The sequence below is a fragment of the Malaclemys terrapin genome, chromosome 4 (assembly GCF_027887155.1).
Source record: "Malaclemys terrapin pileata isolate rMalTer1 chromosome 4, rMalTer1.hap1, whole genome shotgun sequence".
NCBI lineage: Eukaryota > Metazoa > Chordata > Testudines > Emydidae > Malaclemys > Malaclemys terrapin.
Window position 1 is genome coordinate 6,820,863 of NC_071508.1, and position 18,106 is coordinate 6,838,968.

Here is an 18,106-nt window from a genome sequence, read left to right on the forward strand (position 1 = left end):
CCTTCTTGCCTACAGCATTCCCCTGGCAGTTCATGTTCAGCTGATTGTCTACCATGAGCCTGAAGCCCTTTTCAGTGCCGCTGCTTTCCATGACCCAGTCCTGCCGCTGTCTCCATCTGACCTATGCCTAGATGCCTGACCTTGCATTAGGCCATGTGAAAACAGACGTTCGAAGCAGCCGACACTGTGCTGGTGAGCCCTGTGAATGTAACCCAACATTGGATCCCAAGAAATGCAGCCACAACTTTAACATGGGCTTCCACCAAAACATTACCTGCCTTGGCTGGCTTAGACAAGAATGGCCCCTTGTGTGAAGAGAGCCCATCCTCACAGTTCTACCACAGACCCAGAGTTTTACTGGAGAGATCTACACCCCAGTCTCAGGATGGAACTGGGGTTTCACGTCTACCCCCATGATGAAATGAATCTTCTTCTCTAGGGCCATGTCTACACTTGCACTTATGAATAAAACACACACACACACACACACACACACACACACACACACACCGAGCAAAGTAAGTTTTGCTGGTATAAGCTTCTTCTTTGAGTTGTTCAGACAGAGTCTAGAGGTCGCATTCATCCCCTTGATGGCCTTTCCCTGGACAGTTGAATGTGGTTGCATCAGAAATGGCCTTTCTTTGGCCCTTCGCACAATTCCTTAACCTGCTTGGGGGCAGCTGGAAGATAAATATCACTGCTTCTCTTCCAAACAATCTCCCCTTCGCCACCCCAACCTGTCTTGACTACTGTCTCCAGGATTTTACCAATCCCAGTTAGCTCTCTGCAAATAACATGGACAATTTTAACACTCACAATGTAACAAATTTGACCTGAAGTTGCTACTGTGTGTTGTTTTTTAACCAGTGTGTCTACCCAATTTTTGTCCTCCCCGTCCAAATTGCTCTCCCTAGCTACAAGTAGACTGGGCTGGTGGGGGGAGAGGGGGACGCATTCCAGTGGGCATGGTCCATTTGCACACATTTAAGAGCTGAATTTTCCACTGCCAGGCTTCCGCTTTCTCTCTTTTCCACCTGTACAGCCACTCTGCCCTCCCGTAATGGCAAAGAAAGGAATTGCAGGATGTAGGATGACTATTCATCAGGTCCCAGGGAGATTTCCTTGGGCCTTCTCTCTCCCATGCCGGCCAGTTCCCAACTGTACATTTGCCCACCACAATAAAGTGAGCAGCTGCAGGGCTTACTCCACTGGCCTCCGCGTGGAGAAAGGGTTAAACCAGGCTGCTGGAGCCAGAAGGGACACAGCAGGACCATAGAGGAAATTCAGAGGAGCAGCATTTCCTATGATGAGTCACTGCAGTGCAGAGGACTGATACAAAATTTCCTGCATCCACTTGTGTTCCACCGTGAGCAAAGCCTGAAAGCCCAACCTGAGAGGAGTCTGTGCTAGCCAGCGGGGATTTAGGATTTGCCTGCTGACCCCCATCCTCACCAGAGATGGATCCCAGGACATCCCTCTACCTCGTGCTCAACTTCATTGCCTGGGGTGAGTTGCGTTATCCTTCCCTGCTGCTAACCCCCAGCCCAATCACACTGTTGTGTGGGCACCACCACCCCACAGCGATGGCCTCGTGGAATCAGTGGGGAGCCCTGGTCCTGGCAGAGAGGTGTCTTCACCGTGCGCCCCTCCTGCCGGCTCAGCACCCATTGCTTCCCCGTGCTGGATTTTGGCAGAGTCCCAGGACTGGGAGGCCCATGGAGTCTGAACACTTCACTCACCCCAGGCTTGAGAGGTAGAAGGTGAAGCAGAGGGAGTCTGGCTCCCTGTCTTCTCCTCTTCCTCCCGCCTCTCACCCTGACCTTTTCCATGTACCTCTGCCTCTTCCTATGCACCCAGAGTTTCCCCTGTTCTCCAAAGTCATCCGAACTCCTCACTTTATGCTTGGGAGGAACTCCCCGTAAACATCCACAAAACCGCCTCCTTGTCCGCCTTCAAAATTCTCCCCTGCCATGACAGCTACAAAAACTTGATATCAGTCATGCCGCTGGCATGCTGAGACCCCTGCCCAACCTGTTGACTAATATGGTCGCATTATTTCCTTGCACTCCTCCGTACGGCTGCAACCAGCTCTTGGCCTAGGTTGTAAGCTTTTGGGGCAGGGCTGTCTGCTTGTTCTTTGTACAGGGCCTAGCGCAACGGGGTCTTGGTCCATGAAGAGGGCTCCGAGCCGCTCCTGTAATATACAACAAAGAGTCCTGTGGCACCTTATAGACTAACAGACGTATTGGAGCATAAGCTTTCATGGGTGAGTACCCACTTCGTCAGAGGCATAAAGTGGGTATTCACCCACGAAAGCTTATACTCCAATACGTCTGTTAGTCTATAAGGTGGCACGGGACTCTTTGTTGCTTTTTACAGATCCAGACTAACACGGCTACCCCTCTGATACTCCCGTAATATAATTGATCATAATAATAAAAGCACCAGTGGGATTAATCTGCCACAGAGCCAGGGCTGGCCCAGGTTCAGCACCCCCTTCTGGAGCAAAAGGGGGAAGCAGTGTGCCGACGGATTCAGGTCCCACTCTGCTTGCTGGGCAGCACAGCTCTTCACGGCCACAAGTTAGCTCTAAATAATGTGGTTCATATTATTTTAATTTCCTCTCACCGTAAACTCTTCTCCATTCCCTTCTTCCTTGGGTCATGATGGATTCTTCATCACTGGCCATTTCAAAATCAAGATTGGATGCTTCCCGAGAGATCTGCTGTAGGAATTATTTGGGGGCAGTTCTCTGGCCTGTATTATCCAGGTTGTAACACTAGATATCACCATGGTCTCTTCTGGCCTTGACAGCTATGAATCTTGTCAGTCACCACCGTTTATGTTTGTCCCATGTCGCTTTTAAGCAAGGGACCCCTTCTTTTTCATTCATTGTAAAGCACCAAGCAAAATGCTGCTGCTGTATTAATAATTATTGTGTATGAAAAACCACTATTGATAAATGAAGCAATCAGTGAAAATCATTAACAATTATAGCAACCCCTAGATCACTCTTCTCCCTGCATGAGGGTATTGATACTGCTATGGTGGTGCCACCAGATGGTGCTGTTACACACAATCTTAGCATGTGAGCCAGAGTACAGTCTTGGCAGACATAGTCTTGTTAGTTTTGTAATCCAATTTATTTTGGGGGGGGGCAACTGTTGCCAAGGGCAGGAGGATTTGTTGCTCCCTGGGAACCTGGCACTGATGCATGGGCTGAGATCACTAACAGAGGGGCTTGAATGTGTGCTGTTTGTGACCACCTCTGTTCCAGGACTGGTGCATAAAATGTAAATGAACAAGGTGCACTAAGAAACTACTCAGATTCCATGTCACTGCTTTCTCCTGCAATGAGCAATTGGTATAATACTTACCTGCCTTTGGGACCAATGCATGAAACATGTTGCACTGATGTTTTATTCTCTCTTGCATCTCATTGCACTCATGGTTCCCGATCTTGACACCAGGTGCCTGCTCCCAGGAGAACTGTCTCTGCGCCCGCGGCTTTTGTTTCGAGGGCTGGGTGCAGTATCAAGACTCCTGCTATAAGGCTGTGAAGGAACCGATGAAATGGCCTGAAGCTGAGGCAAGTCTGAATGCAGGATGGTATAGTGGTAAGAGCCCCAGCCTGGGACATAGGAGAGCTGGATTCTATTCCCAGCACTGGTTTGCTGAGTGACCTAGGGCAAGTCACTCCCCTCGCCGTGCCTCAGTTTCCCAATCTGTAAAACATAAAGATACTGACTTCGTAAACTGCTTTGAGATCTTGTAACAGTGCATGGCCTCTGCTCCTATCTTTCTCTGAGCGCACAGAGCACTTGGAGACGCTCTGCTTGGGAACACCACGTGTAGTTGATTTACAGCAGTGATCACCAAGCCATCGATTGTGATCGACTGGTCGATCCTGGAGTCTCTGCCAGTCCATCACAATCTCTGGGCCGCTAAAAATCCTGCGGTGCAGTGGGGCTTAGGCAGGCTGCCTGCCTGCCATGGTCCCACACTGCTCCCAGTAGCAGCTGGCTGCTGGCACATCATTGTGGCCCCTGGGGGAGGGAGAGAAGGCGGCTCCACGTGCTGTGCCACCCCCAGCACTGTCCTTGCAGGAACCAGCCAATGGGAGCTGTGGGGGTGGCGCTTGTGGTCATGGACAGTGCACAGAGACCCGCTGCCCCCCTCCCCCAAAGGGGCACAAAGAGACGTGCCAGCAGCCAGACACTTCCAGGAGTGGTGTGGGGCCATGGCGGGCAGGCAGCCTGCCTGAGCCCTGCTGCACCACCTACCGGGAGCCGTCTGTGGTAAGTGCCTCCTGGACGGAGCCTGTACCTTGTACCCCCTCCTACAACCCAACCCCCTTCCCCCCGGCCAGAGCCCCTCCTGCACCCAAACTCCCTCCCAGAGCCCGCACCCCTCCCCCCCTCCCACACCCCAATCCCCTGCACCCCCTCGTGCATCCCAACTCCCTGCCCCAGGCTCAGCCTGGAGCCCCCTCCCACACTCTGAACCCCTCAGCCCGTCCAGAGCCTGCACCCCTCCTGCACTCCACCCCAACCCCCTGCCCCAGCCCAGAGGGAGGGAGGAATGGAGTGAGCAGGATGGGGCCTCAGGGAAGGGGTGGGGTAAATCCTGGGTTGATCTTAAATTCAAAGCGTGATCTTGAGTGTAAAAAGGTTGGAGACCCCTGATTTACAATGTTCCCTCCTCAGCTGTTTGGCATAGTGCAGCACTTTATCTGCAATAGCACATAACCCTCAGCCCCTTAGAGCAAGCACTGGACAGGGAGGAGCGCTCTCCCTCAGAGATCTCTCCCTGGACTAATGCTGAGGGTACGTCTACACTGCGATTAAAAACCCCACTGCACTGTGTCGCTGAGCCCAGCTCAGCTGACTCGGGCTCGTGGGGCTAAAAATAGCTGTGTCGCTCTTCGGGCTTCGCGGAGTTTCAGAGCTGGACGGCTGGTGGAGCCTGAATGTCGACACTGCCATTTATAGCCCCGGAGCCGGAGCCCCGGGAGTCCAAGTGAGCTGAGCTGGGCCAGCCACGGCCATGCTGCAGGTCTTCGATTACAGCGCAGACACTCTCCCCTGGCACTTCCTTCCTGGGCCTCATTAGCCCCGTAGCCGTCTGCAGCCCACCTCTGATCTGTCACGTAGGCCCAGCTTCGCCCCTCCGCTTTAATTGGTGCTCCAGGGGTCAGAGTGCTGGTACAGCCGCTGTCGCCCAGCGCTCTGGCCCAGATCAGCTGGTGAGAAGCACTTTACAAGAGCTAGGGACTATTAACAGCTGGGCATATTTGCTGAGCAGGGAGAGAGGCAGGGGACAGGAAATGCTCTGGAGGGCACATTACTAAGGGCTGGATTCTGGCCAGCTGTACGTGGTTCCCTTGAGATCAGTGACACTATCGGTGGAGTGGGCTCCTATGCAGCGTCTGTTCAAAGGGGTCCACTGACGTCTCCCATTAAATCCTGAGCCATCCGAGTGAATCTGCCCCTTGAGCACCTGGTGTGACTCCTGCCAGGGAGAATGTTGGAATCCCTCCTCTGCCACACGAACAAGTCTGGGGGAATTTCCCAGCCTTCCAGATGGCCTCTGTTCCCCTCCTCTAAATATTCCTCTGATGGCCATTATTGCCCTCCCACCGAGATCTCTGTATCCATAAGCTTATACTCAGCTCGAGGGCATTTCTCTGTGGGTGTGTCTGTCGGTCAGGTGATAACACTTGAACGTCCGTCGCATGCCATCTGTTCCAAAACGTCAGGGAACCTTCTAGGCATCGATGCCCAGAGTTCTATTGATCTGGGGAGAAATCAGAAAAAACAAAAAGGGGGAAATGGAGGACGCCGGTCCGGTTTTTGCCATCTGGTTAGCAGAGCAGGTAGCTACAACCACCTCTCTCATTGTTGGTGGATGGCAGCCATTAACACCTTCTGGCATAACACAGCCCCTGCCCTGAGCTCTGCCTGTCCTCCCAACAGACTTTTCAAATGTTGACACTCTCAGGTTGTGTCTACACCAGGAGCAGCGGAAGCTCTCTAAAAGGGGGGGCGGGGACAGGTGCCTGAATCATGGCCCCGCCCCTCACACTGCCCCTTCGCCAGAGACCCCACCTCTGTGCTGCCCCTTCCCCCACTAGGCCACACCTCCACATCGCCTCTTCCCTCACTTTTAAAAGTGGGGGGGGCATATCCCCTTGCCCCCCCCCCCATTCTGGCACATGCTATAATGGCACAACTGCAGCTGTGCTGCTCTAGCGTAGACACTTACTACAGCCACGGGAGGGGTGCTTTTGTCCCTGCAGCAAATGGACTAGTCCCCTCCCTGTGGGGGAAACCAAGGTATGAGACGCTAAGAGACTTGCCCAAGGCCACCTGGTGAGTCTGTGGCAGAACTGGGAATTCAGTCCATCGCTCTTGAGGGCTAGCCCACTGCCTCAACGACCAGACCACCCCACTTCTCTAGGGCCCTGACCCACTGATGTCAACAGGCGTTTTTCCATTGATATCTAAGCGTTTTGGGTCAGGCGCGCTGGTTGCAGCCTCGTGTGATTTGTCCTTGCGGTGCCTTTTCAGGTGGCGTGTCAAAGCTACGGCAAGAATTCCCATCTGGCCTCCATCCACAGCGCAGAGGAAAATGACTTCATCTTTCACCTGATGGGCAAGCCCCTGGATTACACTAAAGGGCAGGCCTACTGGATCGGTGCACATGACACTTTCAAGGTAGCTCCTGCCTCACCCGTCTGGCACAACCCGCAATCAGAGCAACTGCACCTGCAGAGCAATCACCAGGGATGGAGGGTCAGACTGGCATTTCCACTTGTACCAGGGGGACATCGTGGGGTTGAGGGCAGAATTTGGCTCCCTGCGTCTTACATTGGGGGCTTGTTATTTCAATCTGATGTAGAGCAAAGAGTGTTTGCCTGGATTAGGCCCCAGGAGTCCTCAGTTCTATTCCTGGCTTTGCTGCTGGGGTGGCTTTAGGCAAGTCCCAGCCTCCCTAGTGCCTCAGTTTCCCCATCTGTAAAATTTGGGTAACGCTACTGACCTGCTTTGTGAAGTGTTGGGAGCTCTACTAATGAAAAGTGCTAGAGAAGAGGTAGGTGTTACTGTCCCTCAGCTGCAAAGCATGCTGGGATACAGGGCGTAGAAAAGGTGCAGTGGAAACTACAGCTGTTTTGTCACCTCCACACTCCAGCTGACGTTCACTCTCCAAGAACCAGGTCTGAGCTTGGGGAGAGCTGGGGCTGGGTGTGGCGTGGCTGCTGCAAGTGGGGAAGATGTGCTGGGATCTGGTGGAGGCTGGTGCGATCCCAAAGTGGAGGTGACACTGGCACGCGAAGGTGAACGCGGTGCCAGCTTAGGGCTGTGGGTGAGGGTTATGACAGAGCTGATTCCAAGCCAGGTCGCGCTGCTCACTCTGCCAGCCCCACAGACAGAAGGATGGCCCAGCGCTTAGGGCAGCACATGGGGACTTGGGAGTCCTGGGTTCAGTTCCTGGGTCTGCCACTGTCTCCCTGTGTGACCTCGGCGCAGTCACTTAATCTACCCTGTGCTGAGTTTCCCTGTCTGTAACATGGGGCGGACCCTTCCCCACTCCCTGGGGTGGTGTGAGGCTGACGCTGTCAGTGCTGGAGAGGGCTGCAGTGAGGAAGAGGCCTCCACAGCTGGGATATTAGGGGTTAGAGACAGTGCTGATCCCTTAGTGGCTATTGCTCCATCTCCTCTCCCCGCAGCGCTCCTGCCCCCCGGTTCAGTCACTAACACCGTCACCCTTTCTCTAGGAGGGGTCTTTCATGTGGACGGATGGTTCCAAATACAATTTCCAGACATTTCCTGCAGACCAGCCCGATGGTCTCCCGGGAGAAAACTACCTGGGCTCTTGGACCCTGGAAAACGGTGGGAGCTTTGTCCCGGGGCTGTGTGTTGGGGCGGGGGGGGGGGCGGGGCAGATGCTTGGTGGCTCGGTTTGGTCAGGGCTGGCTCATTATCTCGACCCCCTGTCTCTCGCCAGAAGAACATTGCCCAGATTCAGTTCCTGCTGGTTGGCTGCACCATCCGATCAAATCATTGAGCTGTCTGGTTTGGTCCCCTGCCCCTGCCCTAACAGCTCGGTCCACTGACCTACCTACCTCTGCCTCTGCCTATGGCTTACGCCAAATGCTTCGGAGGAAGACAACCCCAGCCTCCCTCCCCCCCAAAACCAGCCCAATCCAAACAAAAGCCCTCCCTGGCTGGCCAGTTTCCTGGGGAGAGCCCTCCCCAATACACCCCGATCAGTGCCAGAGGACGGACAACTCCAGTGTCCATTATGACCCACTTTCAAAGTGAACTCCACAAATGGAACAGTGTGTGATCCCCTCGGGCTGGGAGCAGCTCCGGCCTGCCCCATGTGCTGTCAGGTCTACCAGAGCTACGTGGGTGCAAAGAGAGCTTTACACCCAATTTGCACCGGAGAAACTGATGACCCAAGATGCAAGGCGGCAATGAACCAGGGCAATATTGCACTCAGCCTTTCTTTTCATGCCTCATCTAAGTTCCCACTAGTGTTTTCCAGTATCTATCTATCTATCCCCATACACCCCCTCTATCTATCTATCTATCTATCTATCTATCTATCCCCATACACCCCCTCTATCTATCTATCTATCTATCTATCCCCATACACCCCCTCTATCTATCTATCTATCTATCTATCTATCTATCACCCCAATCTAGACTGTACAGATGCCAGCACAGGTAGAGAGCTCACATTAGCTCTCACATGCAGATGACTTTCCTAGTCCTGGAAGTGCCCGTTCCTGCCAGCGGGCGGTTTGTTCCTGGGCTGATTCCTTCTGACTCCGTCTCTTTTAGGCTTCGTCACCTGGAACGACTATGGCCCCAGCTGGTCTTTCCCGTTCGTTTGCAAATACACCCTGCGGAACAGGTACCATCCAGCTTCGCTCCCACCAGGGCGGGCTATTCTCCGGACAGGCGAACTCTAGCAGTGGCTGACGGTGTCCCGGTGACTGTTCGGACACCCACGGGGCCCTGTTGTTGTTTATATGGCAGTTGTGCTCAGACTGGGCCAGCCACTGTATGAACACGTAGGAAGACACAGTCTCTGTCCCAGTGAGCGCCACATACAGCGATGGCAGCGTCCTGCCTGCACACCGCCTGCTCGGGAAGAGACGGCTCTGGGGAGCTTAGTCTCCAGGGCTCCTCTGGCCCATGGGTGGGTGACTCCTGTGAGACGGGCACCTTCCTCCCAGGCTGAGATCCATAGGAGCACCTTTAGTTACTGCTGACCTGAAACTGGCCATACTGGCACTAGAGCCTTAGATGGGAAAGGCCCCGTATCCCCTTCCCTGACCCCCTAAACCCACCAGGACCACTTCCCTGGGGCCACATTGGAGCTAGCACCCCCTACAGGGCAAAGGCCCCATGTCGCATCCCCTGGGCCAGCTAGTGCCCCGCCCTAGGGCCAGATCAGAACTGGCGCCCCGAGAGAGAAAAGGTCCCATCCACATCTGGGCACCACAACCAACAGCTGTTTCTCTTCCTCTTTTGCATGGGCAATGCCTGTTCCCGCAGCTTCAGGGACCAATCCTGGTAACAGGACGTGGTGGAAGATGCCGCCTGTATCCTGCAGTGGAGGCTGCGTCAACTTCCTGTGCTGTAGCTTCAGATCTGGAACCATTTACTGCTGTGTCCTTATCCCGTCTTTTGTGTCCTGGATAGAACTGGGCAAATAACAGGTTTGGGGGTTTGCTGGGAATTCCGAAAAATTGGGAGGGAAAAAAATGTTTAAAAAAATATTCTGCAAATGCAGAAGGGGGGGAATAATTTTGCACCAAACAAAAATTTTGTTTTGATTGTGACCATTTTAAAACTCTGTTTGTTTTTAATCAGACTAAAGGCCATTTCAAAAGGAAAAGTAGTTTCAGACCAAAGACGCTAAAGGTTTAGATTTTTCTGGGTTGGTTTTTAGTTTTGGCCGATACACGTCAGTGAAGCCAAAACAATTCACCAAGTGATTCGGTTTCACCAAACCTGCATTTTTCACCAGAAAAGGGGCAGGTCTGAAAAGTGTCACCCGCCTGTATTCCCCCTCGGTCCCAGGTGGCGTCTCGTGCTGGGAGCCACTTTCCAGTGCGAACCCGCAGCAGGCCGGAGGCCGGGGGAACAAAGGTCACAGTCTGTTTGGACTCCAGAGCCACTGCGCTCTCACTGGCATGGCATCATTCAGCGATTCTGCTCATGCAAATCTGCTTAGGGAGCTCCCTGCTCTGATCCCTGCTTCTCTTTCTGCCTCCTCTCCCTCCTGCTTTATACATGTACCTGCTCATTCCTACAAATGTTCTGGGCCAAAACAAAATGATCAATAAAAAAGCTGCTCGCCCAGAGAACGAATGTAGTAGTCATTGTGCAGCGCCTGGCACAGTGGGGCCTGGTCCATGATTGGGGCGCTCAGGTGCTACCCTATAAAGAATACACCTAATAAATAATAATGCCCATGACAATGTGGAGTCTGTAAGGCTCAGTTCTGCTCCTGAATGATTGATGTTTTGAACCCCCAAAATGAGCTGGGGGCGGTAAGGGCAGCAACTTGTGGGGAAAGGTGTATAAAACCACGGCAGCTTTGCCAGGTGGAACACTCGCTCGCAGCGTTGCCTTGGGGATGAGCCAGGGTTCCAAATTTCCTCTTGACTCTCTGAGATTTCAAGGGACGGGGCGATTTCTCCCCTCTCCCCCAGCTGAATTCCCCATCTCAAGTCACCAGCACGACCCGACGAAGCTCTGCTGAATCCCCGAGCTGGAATTGCTCTGGCAAACCTTGGGCTGTGTCTGCTCTTGACCATAACCACAATGGACTGAACCCCAGAGCCCTTCTCCAGCCGGTGACACTGGGGCGTTTCCCTGGCTAAGAGCTGTGTGAAATCTGCAGGCCCAACCCTACAGCCTCATGTTACGAGGTGCCCCGTATGGAGACTCTTCTCCTGCGGGGAGGCAGCGTTTGCTCCATGGCAGAAAAACAAGGGATTCATCCCCCTCAGCCCACCTGGATCCCCAGATCCCGCGTGGATCAGGCCCTTGGAAGACTGCAGCTGACATGATGCAGCGTATAAGTTCTGCCAAGGGGGGAACAGGCCCGGTACCGACGGACTCTCTATCCTGGAGGAGAAAGGCAGCACATGACACACTCGAGTTAGAAACAAGGCACAGATGTTTGCCAGGCTGGGTGAGTAACCCTGGCACAGCCTGCCAAGGGAAGGGGGCCTTCAAACCCAGCCGGGAGGCCTTGAGGGAAGACGCTTCAGCCAGACAGTCATTACTGGGCACAGGGCAGGGGGAAATGGGTGAACTTTAAGGGCCTGTGATATACAGGAGTTCAGACTCAATGATCTGATGATTCCTTCAGGCCTTAAACTCCACGAGCCTCCGCAAGGCACTGCACACTCGGGCTCGGCCGGGCAGGTCTGTGCTGGATCTTGGGCTCCTATGGCTCCGCTCCAGGCCCCTGACAGGCAGCAGAGGGACACCTCAACCGGCATCTGCCCCCCAGATGCCCTGCTGCAGGGTTGGGGCACCTCAGGAAAGTCAATGCGGTCTCTGGAGCAGTCTCCAGGGAGCAGGTGGGGAGTGATTTTTGCCCAGAGTGGCACCTCCTGCTGGCTCTCTTGGGGATTAGCATGGCAAGTCGGTAGCCCCTCTCCTGACGTGCCTTGCCTGCCATCACGTCTGCTCTCAGGTCCACGCCACACCAAGGACTGGGGTATCCTGTGAGTCACTATCTGTGCTCCCCTGGGGGCCCGGCACTCAGCTGTCCAGTCACTTCCCCAGGGGCGAGTGCGGGGACTCAGACCCTGAACGTAAGGGTACTGGGGGACCCAGTGGGGCAAGTGAAAGATAAACTAGCCATTGCAAAGAGCAGAGGACAGCTCGCATACCAGAGGGAAACGTTTAGCGATGATATGTAGGCCCAGGCAGACGTGTGTCTCTGTTGAGGGAGGCAGAAAGAGAAAGGGATGAGCTACAGATGCAGCTTAGGCAGCTGCAGGGTAGGAGACGCCCAACCCCCCGAGGGACGCAGCCTTGAGCGGGAGGGTGTGTGATGGGGGGTCTACCCCACACAGATGTAAAAGGGGTTAATCCTGCATGTGAGCAGTGGAGTTGGGTCCTCCGATCAGCCTAGAGAGGCTGCGTTGGGCGCAGGCAATCAGGGAAGGGCTGCAGGGAGCGACCAATCAGAGCCCAGCAGGCTCACATAAAAGAAGCCCCTGGGGCAGAGCTGGTCAGTGGCTGCTGGGACCTTGAGGAGTCAGGACTGTGTCTTTAGTGGGCGGAGAGCCCTGTGGCACCATGGACAGAGCAGTGTTGGTAGGGACCAGGGGAGCGAGAGGGAACTCCCAGCTGGCTGCTAGGACTGTGGCCCTGAAGTAAGAGTGAAGAAGGTGCTGGGGTCATGGGGAAGTGGCCCTGGAAAAAGTGCTGAGCAGTTGGAGGGGGCGAAGCATGTGGCTGTACAGGGTCGCTGGGCTGGGACCAGGAGTAGTGGGTGGGCCTGGGTCTCTCCCCTGCCCCACAGGGGAAGCAGCTGGACTGTTAGACTGGGATACTAACCCCGGAAGGGGGAACACGGATGGTGACACGGCTGAAGGGCTGAGTCGCAAAGAGGGTGTTGTGGTTCCTGAGGCGGCGAGGGGGGCTGCAGGCAGATGCAGTGATGCTGTGCAAGCTGCAGATGGGGGGTGGCCTCAAGCTCCACCCCAGCGTGACCAGGAGGAGGTGCCAGTTTGGCGGCAAGCAATGCGCCCCCGTGACATGCCCTTCCCAGAAACAGCATCCCTCCAAGGGCTTGTCGCTTTGCACCCTGACACCCTGGTGTGTCGGTAGCTGCGCTGGGCACCCATAGCCTTGTGCTTCAGTGTCCTGTTCTGGGCACCTCGCTCCTGCTGAGGTTTTTGCCTCTGACAGGTTGCCAGCCAGCCTCACCCGGAACTCGGACCCTTCCTGGCCCTGCAGGATGGGGTCACCGCAAGGTGGAAGGTGGCCCAGTGTTTGCAGGGCTGGCTCGGTGCTGGGAAGTGAATGGCGGTGCTTCCCCCAGGGCTGTGGTACTCACCACAAAGTGTCAGCCCAGAGCAACAGGCCACGGGCACAAAGCCCCACTAAAGGCTGTGGCCACAAATTTCTTTGGAGGAAGAAACTGCACCACAGGATGTTCATTTTACTGGGGTTGGCCCTTTGGCCCGAGCCATTACCTGATGTTTGCGGCCTTCTTTCTATTACTATGAGCAGTCCATGAGATGAATCAAGTCTATCCTTTGTTGCATCTTGCGTATCTCCAAAGAATGCACACACAGTCCTGACAGCAGCAGGCAGCTTCGTTGCCAGAAATCCCCACGCCTGCCTCTCCAGCGGGCTCTCTGCCCAAGAAGCCCAGCAGGTCCTTCCTCTCAGGGCCACGCTCACGACTGCTGCTTCTGGCTTTCTCTGTCTCCAGCACACACACGCTTCAAAACCAATTACCCAGCCCCTGTGTTTGCAACCAGGGAAACCCCTTGTTACAGGGACTGATCAGCTGCCTCCTGACTGGGTTTAAGAGAGGGCACCTGGGCCCTAGGCCAGTCCACTGGAAGCTGCCTGAAGAGGAAAGGAGAGACCCAGGAGAAGCAGGGGAGAGCTGCTAGAGAGAGGAGCAAGAACCCTGAGAGCTTTGGGCATTGAACATGTAGCATTTTCCAGGCAAACCTGATTTCAGTTTCTGCGCTTCCTCCAGCTGTCAGGACACTCAGAATCCTTCCCACCAATTGCCTCCAGCTGACCACTGTTGTGCACAGTGATGGAGCACAAGTAAGTGTGAAAAAATGTAAGCATTTGTAAGAAGGCAAAGGGAAAAAAGAGGCTGTTCTATTATGTGGATGGTGCTGTGGACTGGAATTCAGGAGAGGTGGCTGCTATTCTTGGCTCTTCTGCGACATCTTGGGCAGGTCACATCCCCTCTCTGAGCCTCAGTTTCCCCATTTGTGAGAGGGGGATGCTCATTACTTTTGAAATCGCCTGATGGAAAGTGCACCGTGAACACTAGGGATGACTAATCTGGTCTGCAGCCTTAACTGCAGCGCTCAGTCCCAGCTCTCAGGTTGTGAGGAGATGTACTAGACTAGATGACCTGTAATTACAGGCTGCGATGCAATGCTGCAAATACCCAAGGGAATCAGAGTTAAGGTTGTGCAGAGCCCCATAGCTTTGACATCTGCTGCCTTGTCAGCGCTCAATCGTAATGCAGTATTATTTTTTTAATGGAATGAATAAAATACATTCCCCATTAGGCCAGGCCTGTGGAATGCTCCCTAGGGATTAGGGCTTGGGTAAAACAAATGGTGCTTGTATCCCGAAAGCTTTGGATTTCATCAGATACGTGGTTCTGTTTCTGGTCTGTCGTTGTCATCAGGGTCAGACAAGGCTCCCATTGTATATCGCATCACTCGTCACGCTTCGCAGCCTTCATTCCCAACACAGGTTGAGCTGCGACAGCCACAATCAGAAAAATGAAGCGAATTCTCAGTGCCTCTGTCTACCCACCCTGCCCTTGGCCTGTTTCTAACATCGTTCAATTGGGACAGTTGTTTATTACTCCACAATTATATGACATCATAAATTGGGCCCTACCAAATTCACAGCCATGAACAACATGTCACAGACTGTGAAATCTGGTCTCCCCCGTGAAATCTGGCTATTGTAGGGTGGTCATGATATTACCACCTTTACTTCTGTGCTGCCTTCAGAGCTGGGTGATCAGAGAGCAACAGCTGCTGGCCAGGCACCCAGCTCTGAAGGCAGCGCTGCTGCCAGCAGGAGTGCAGAAGTAAGGGTGACATGCTATTGGGGTTAGGGTGACCAGATGTCCCGATTTTTATCGGGACAGTCCTGATATTTGGGGCTTTTTCTTATATAGGCTCCTATTACCCCCCCACACGCACCCATCCTCTGTCCCAATTTTTCACACTTGCTGTCTGGTCACCCTAATTGGGGTTCTAACTTGAACTCTGAATTTTAGCAGACACCTTATCCAGGGCGACTTGCGAACGTTACAGTTGTACAGTCCAATACTTGTGTATATACTGTCTGACCACATCCATAAAATTGGCTATTTATGCTGTGACCAACCCACAAAAAGTGTGGTTTCTCTGTGATTTTAAGTAGACCCTAATCATAAGTGAAGCTGTATTGTTACCAGTGTAATGATCTGTACCTGCAGCATAGGTATGTACCTACAGATGTCTCTATGCACTTTATAGAGTTCCAAACAGGATGTGGGTCCTGGTAAACAAAGGTAACAAAGCCGGAATTCACACCAGGTAGAAGCCAATTTGTTTGGCACTAGTTGTGGCTGTTTCTTTGTGTATGAATGGTTAGAAGTCTATGGATCACCACCCCCACTAGAAGGAGCTATTGTACTAATTTAGCATAATCCTGCTTTGTGCTACCAATGACACATCCCTGCCCTGGTCTTCCACTTCCGGAGACCCAGGAAAGAAGCGCAGCTGGGCTGGGTGGGGCGAGCTTAGTCCGTTCCCTCCTTTCTGGACCGTTATTAAAACCCAAGGCGTGGTTCCTGCTGCCTCATTGTCTTGCCAGCCCGTTTCCTCTCTCGCTCTCTTCCAGTCTCTCCACAATACAGCTGCAGCTTGCCACGGCCAGTCACGGAGACGGATCTCTGCACTTTACCTGCTAGAGCAGGCTGGGAAATGCCTCCAAGGACTGCAAGGAACCTACAGGTTCTAGCAGCTGAAGAGCTGTGGAGCAAGGTTCTTAGGCCCACGTCTTCACAGATACGTCAGGGCCCAACTCCCATTGTTTGAATGCGAGTTAGGTGCCTAAATACCTTTGAAGATCTAGGCCTTAGAATATCCTCCATCCATAGGCCTAGCAGCCGCTGGGACCGTTGCTAAGGAGCTCAATGGGGTTTTCTTGGGGCATTTGACTCTCTAGTGTAGTCCCGGTTGCAGCTGTTTTTACGTGCAGAAGGGCCTGGGTTCAAGCCCCAGTGGAAGCAGCTGAGCCCTGGCACCAGAGCGTAGAAGCCAATGCTGCAACCTTCAGGGCTGCTTTATGTCACTGGGGGAGATGGTTAGTGCCCACCCCTCTTCTCGGCCATCTTGATTCCCAGAGGCTCTTTGCCAGTGAAATGCAAGGGGGTAATGTTGCTTGGGGGATAGGGCACTTGACTGGGGCTGGAGAGACCTGGGTCTATGCTATTGGCTTCCTGGCCTGGGGTACGTCACTTCACCTCTTTATGCCTCAGTTTCCTCGTGGGTATAACAGGGAGAATGATGCTGACCTGCTCTGGAAAGCGCTTTCAGATCTGCTGATGGTCAATACTCTATCAGGACCCCTGGCCTGTGCTGCCACCATGTGGCCACTGCCTGTAGCGCTCAGGCCACTGGCACAACAGGGATTCTCATGAATGCAGTGGGGCTACCCATCTGCCTCAGCTATCCCCCCAAGCTGGGTCTGCATCCCCCTCCCCCATCAGCAAGAGTGTGCCAGCTGTGCATCAGCACGGCCTCCGAGATGGGGCACAGCTACTCCGTGTCCTTCGGGAGGCTCTTCAGCTGCGTGACAGGGAACCCCCTGGCAGGGGCCCACCAGGGGACCATGGATGACCCCTACCTGAAGCGCTGCCTGGCAGGGTTCAACCAGCACCTGGCTCTGATCAGCAACGGCTGCCAAGTGGAGTACTGCGTCCAGTCTGCGATCTTCACTGGAGGGGCCCTGCCCCCGGCGCGGCTCCCTCCCTACACCCGCCATGACCCTGGTGGGCACTGACACCGTCCTGGTGACCAATGCCGACAGAGAGCGCTCCTGGGTCAAAGACACCCAGACCCAGCTGTGGCGGCTCTACGGTGACCAGACAGCAAATGTGAAAAATCGGGACGGGGTGGGGGGGTGGGAATAAGCCTATATAAGAAAAAGACCCAAAAATCGGGACTGTCTCTATAAAATCAGGACATCTGGTCACTCTAGGCGGCTTGGGGATCCCGCTGAGACGCGCCGTGCCACAGGGCTGGATGGTGGAGGGGGCCTGTCGGGCAAGGAGACAGCCGGCGTCACGGTGGCCGTCACCACCGGCCTGGCCATCCTCATTGCCCTGGCTGTCTACGCTCCTGGTGGTACAAGGCCAGGGGTTACTGCATAGTGGAGGAGGGGCAGAGCCTGGCCCCAGACAGCTCCGTGTATGGCATCGCTGCTGAGCTGGGGGAGAGATGCCAGTAAGACCCTGACTGGTTCATAGAATATCAGGGTTGAAAGGGACCTCAGGAGGTCATCTGCTGGGCAGAGACGAGTTCCCCCCCCTCCCAGCCTGTAGCTGTGTCCCCACGCCCCCACCGGCCAGCCCCCCGGAGCTAGAGATGCGTGTACACAGGAGTCAGGTCGGGGTAACCCTTGATCCCATCTCAGAGAGACGCTGGAGTGGAGCCAGGTGCTGTCTGTGCTCCTAACCACCCAGCGATTAGAGGCAGAGACAGGGAGGGCAACTCCCTGGCCTTCCCCCAGGGCCGACGTGTGGGGGTGGAATTAACCCGCAGGGTTGTGGAGAAAAGCAGCTCGTGGATGGGGGTTGGTTGAGATCAGGCTGGGGGTGGTTGTGACCCAGGCACTACCCAATTCAGGGATCACTCTAAATGCCCCCCCCCCCACGCCCCAGCCCAGCCCAGAGCTTCCCTGGCCCTTTCCTCTCCACACACACCCCTCTCACAAATCCCCCTCTGCCAATTCTCCCCAATGAGATGTAGGCCTCAATTTCTGACTCAGATTGGCCTGGCATCTACCCCTTTTGAGGTGTCCCTTTAGGCCCGCCAAGCCATGAGCCCCTTCCCAACGCCCAGGAGCAGAGGGAAAAGCATAACCAGCCAGGAGAGGAGCCTCACAACGCTAAGGCATCTGAATAGGGGAGGTCATGGATCTACTGGGAGGCGGCAGAGGGAGGTCAGAGCCCTCTGAGCCCCTAGCCACAGAGACACCCACCCTCCTATGCAGCGATGCCAGGGGGCTGACACCAAGGGACGGGGAAATACGTGCACTCTGTATTTCAGAGCCCCCATTCCCCCCCCAGGAACCCT

General features: G+C 54.4%; 1 protein-coding gene across 1 annotated transcript; it reads left to right on the plus strand.

Annotated features, from left to right (window-relative positions):
- The first annotated feature begins 1,319 nt into the window (after nt 1–1,319).
- LOC128836789 (lectin-like) lies at nt 1,320–10,384 on the plus strand. The gene is made up of 6 exons (XM_054027382.1): nt 1,320–1,506; nt 3,471–3,589; nt 6,570–6,716; nt 7,778–7,892; nt 8,850–8,922; nt 9,570–10,384. Exons 1-6 carry the CDS (start codon nt 1,458–1,460, stop codon nt 9,589–9,591), a joined length of 525 nt encoding a protein of 174 aa, XP_053883357.1. The 5' UTR covers nt 1,320–1,457; the 3' UTR covers nt 9,592–10,384.
- Nucleotides 10,385–18,106: the final 7,722 nt, after the last annotated feature.

Excerpts from the sequence above, each read along its gene's own strand:
- LOC128836789 (XM_054027382.1), top strand. The coding sequence starts at position 1,458 with ATGGATCCCAGGACATCCCTCTACCTCGTGCTCAACTTCATTGCCTGG. Across the intron at positions 1,507-3,470 it reads GCTCAACTTCATTGCCTGGG|GTGCCTGCTCCCAGGAGAAC; the intron begins GTGAGTTGCGTT and ends TCTTGACACCAG. Across the intron at positions 6,717-7,777 it reads GTGCACATGACACTTTCAAG|GAGGGGTCTTTCATGTGGAC; the intron begins GTAGCTCCTGCC and ends CCCTTTCTCTAG.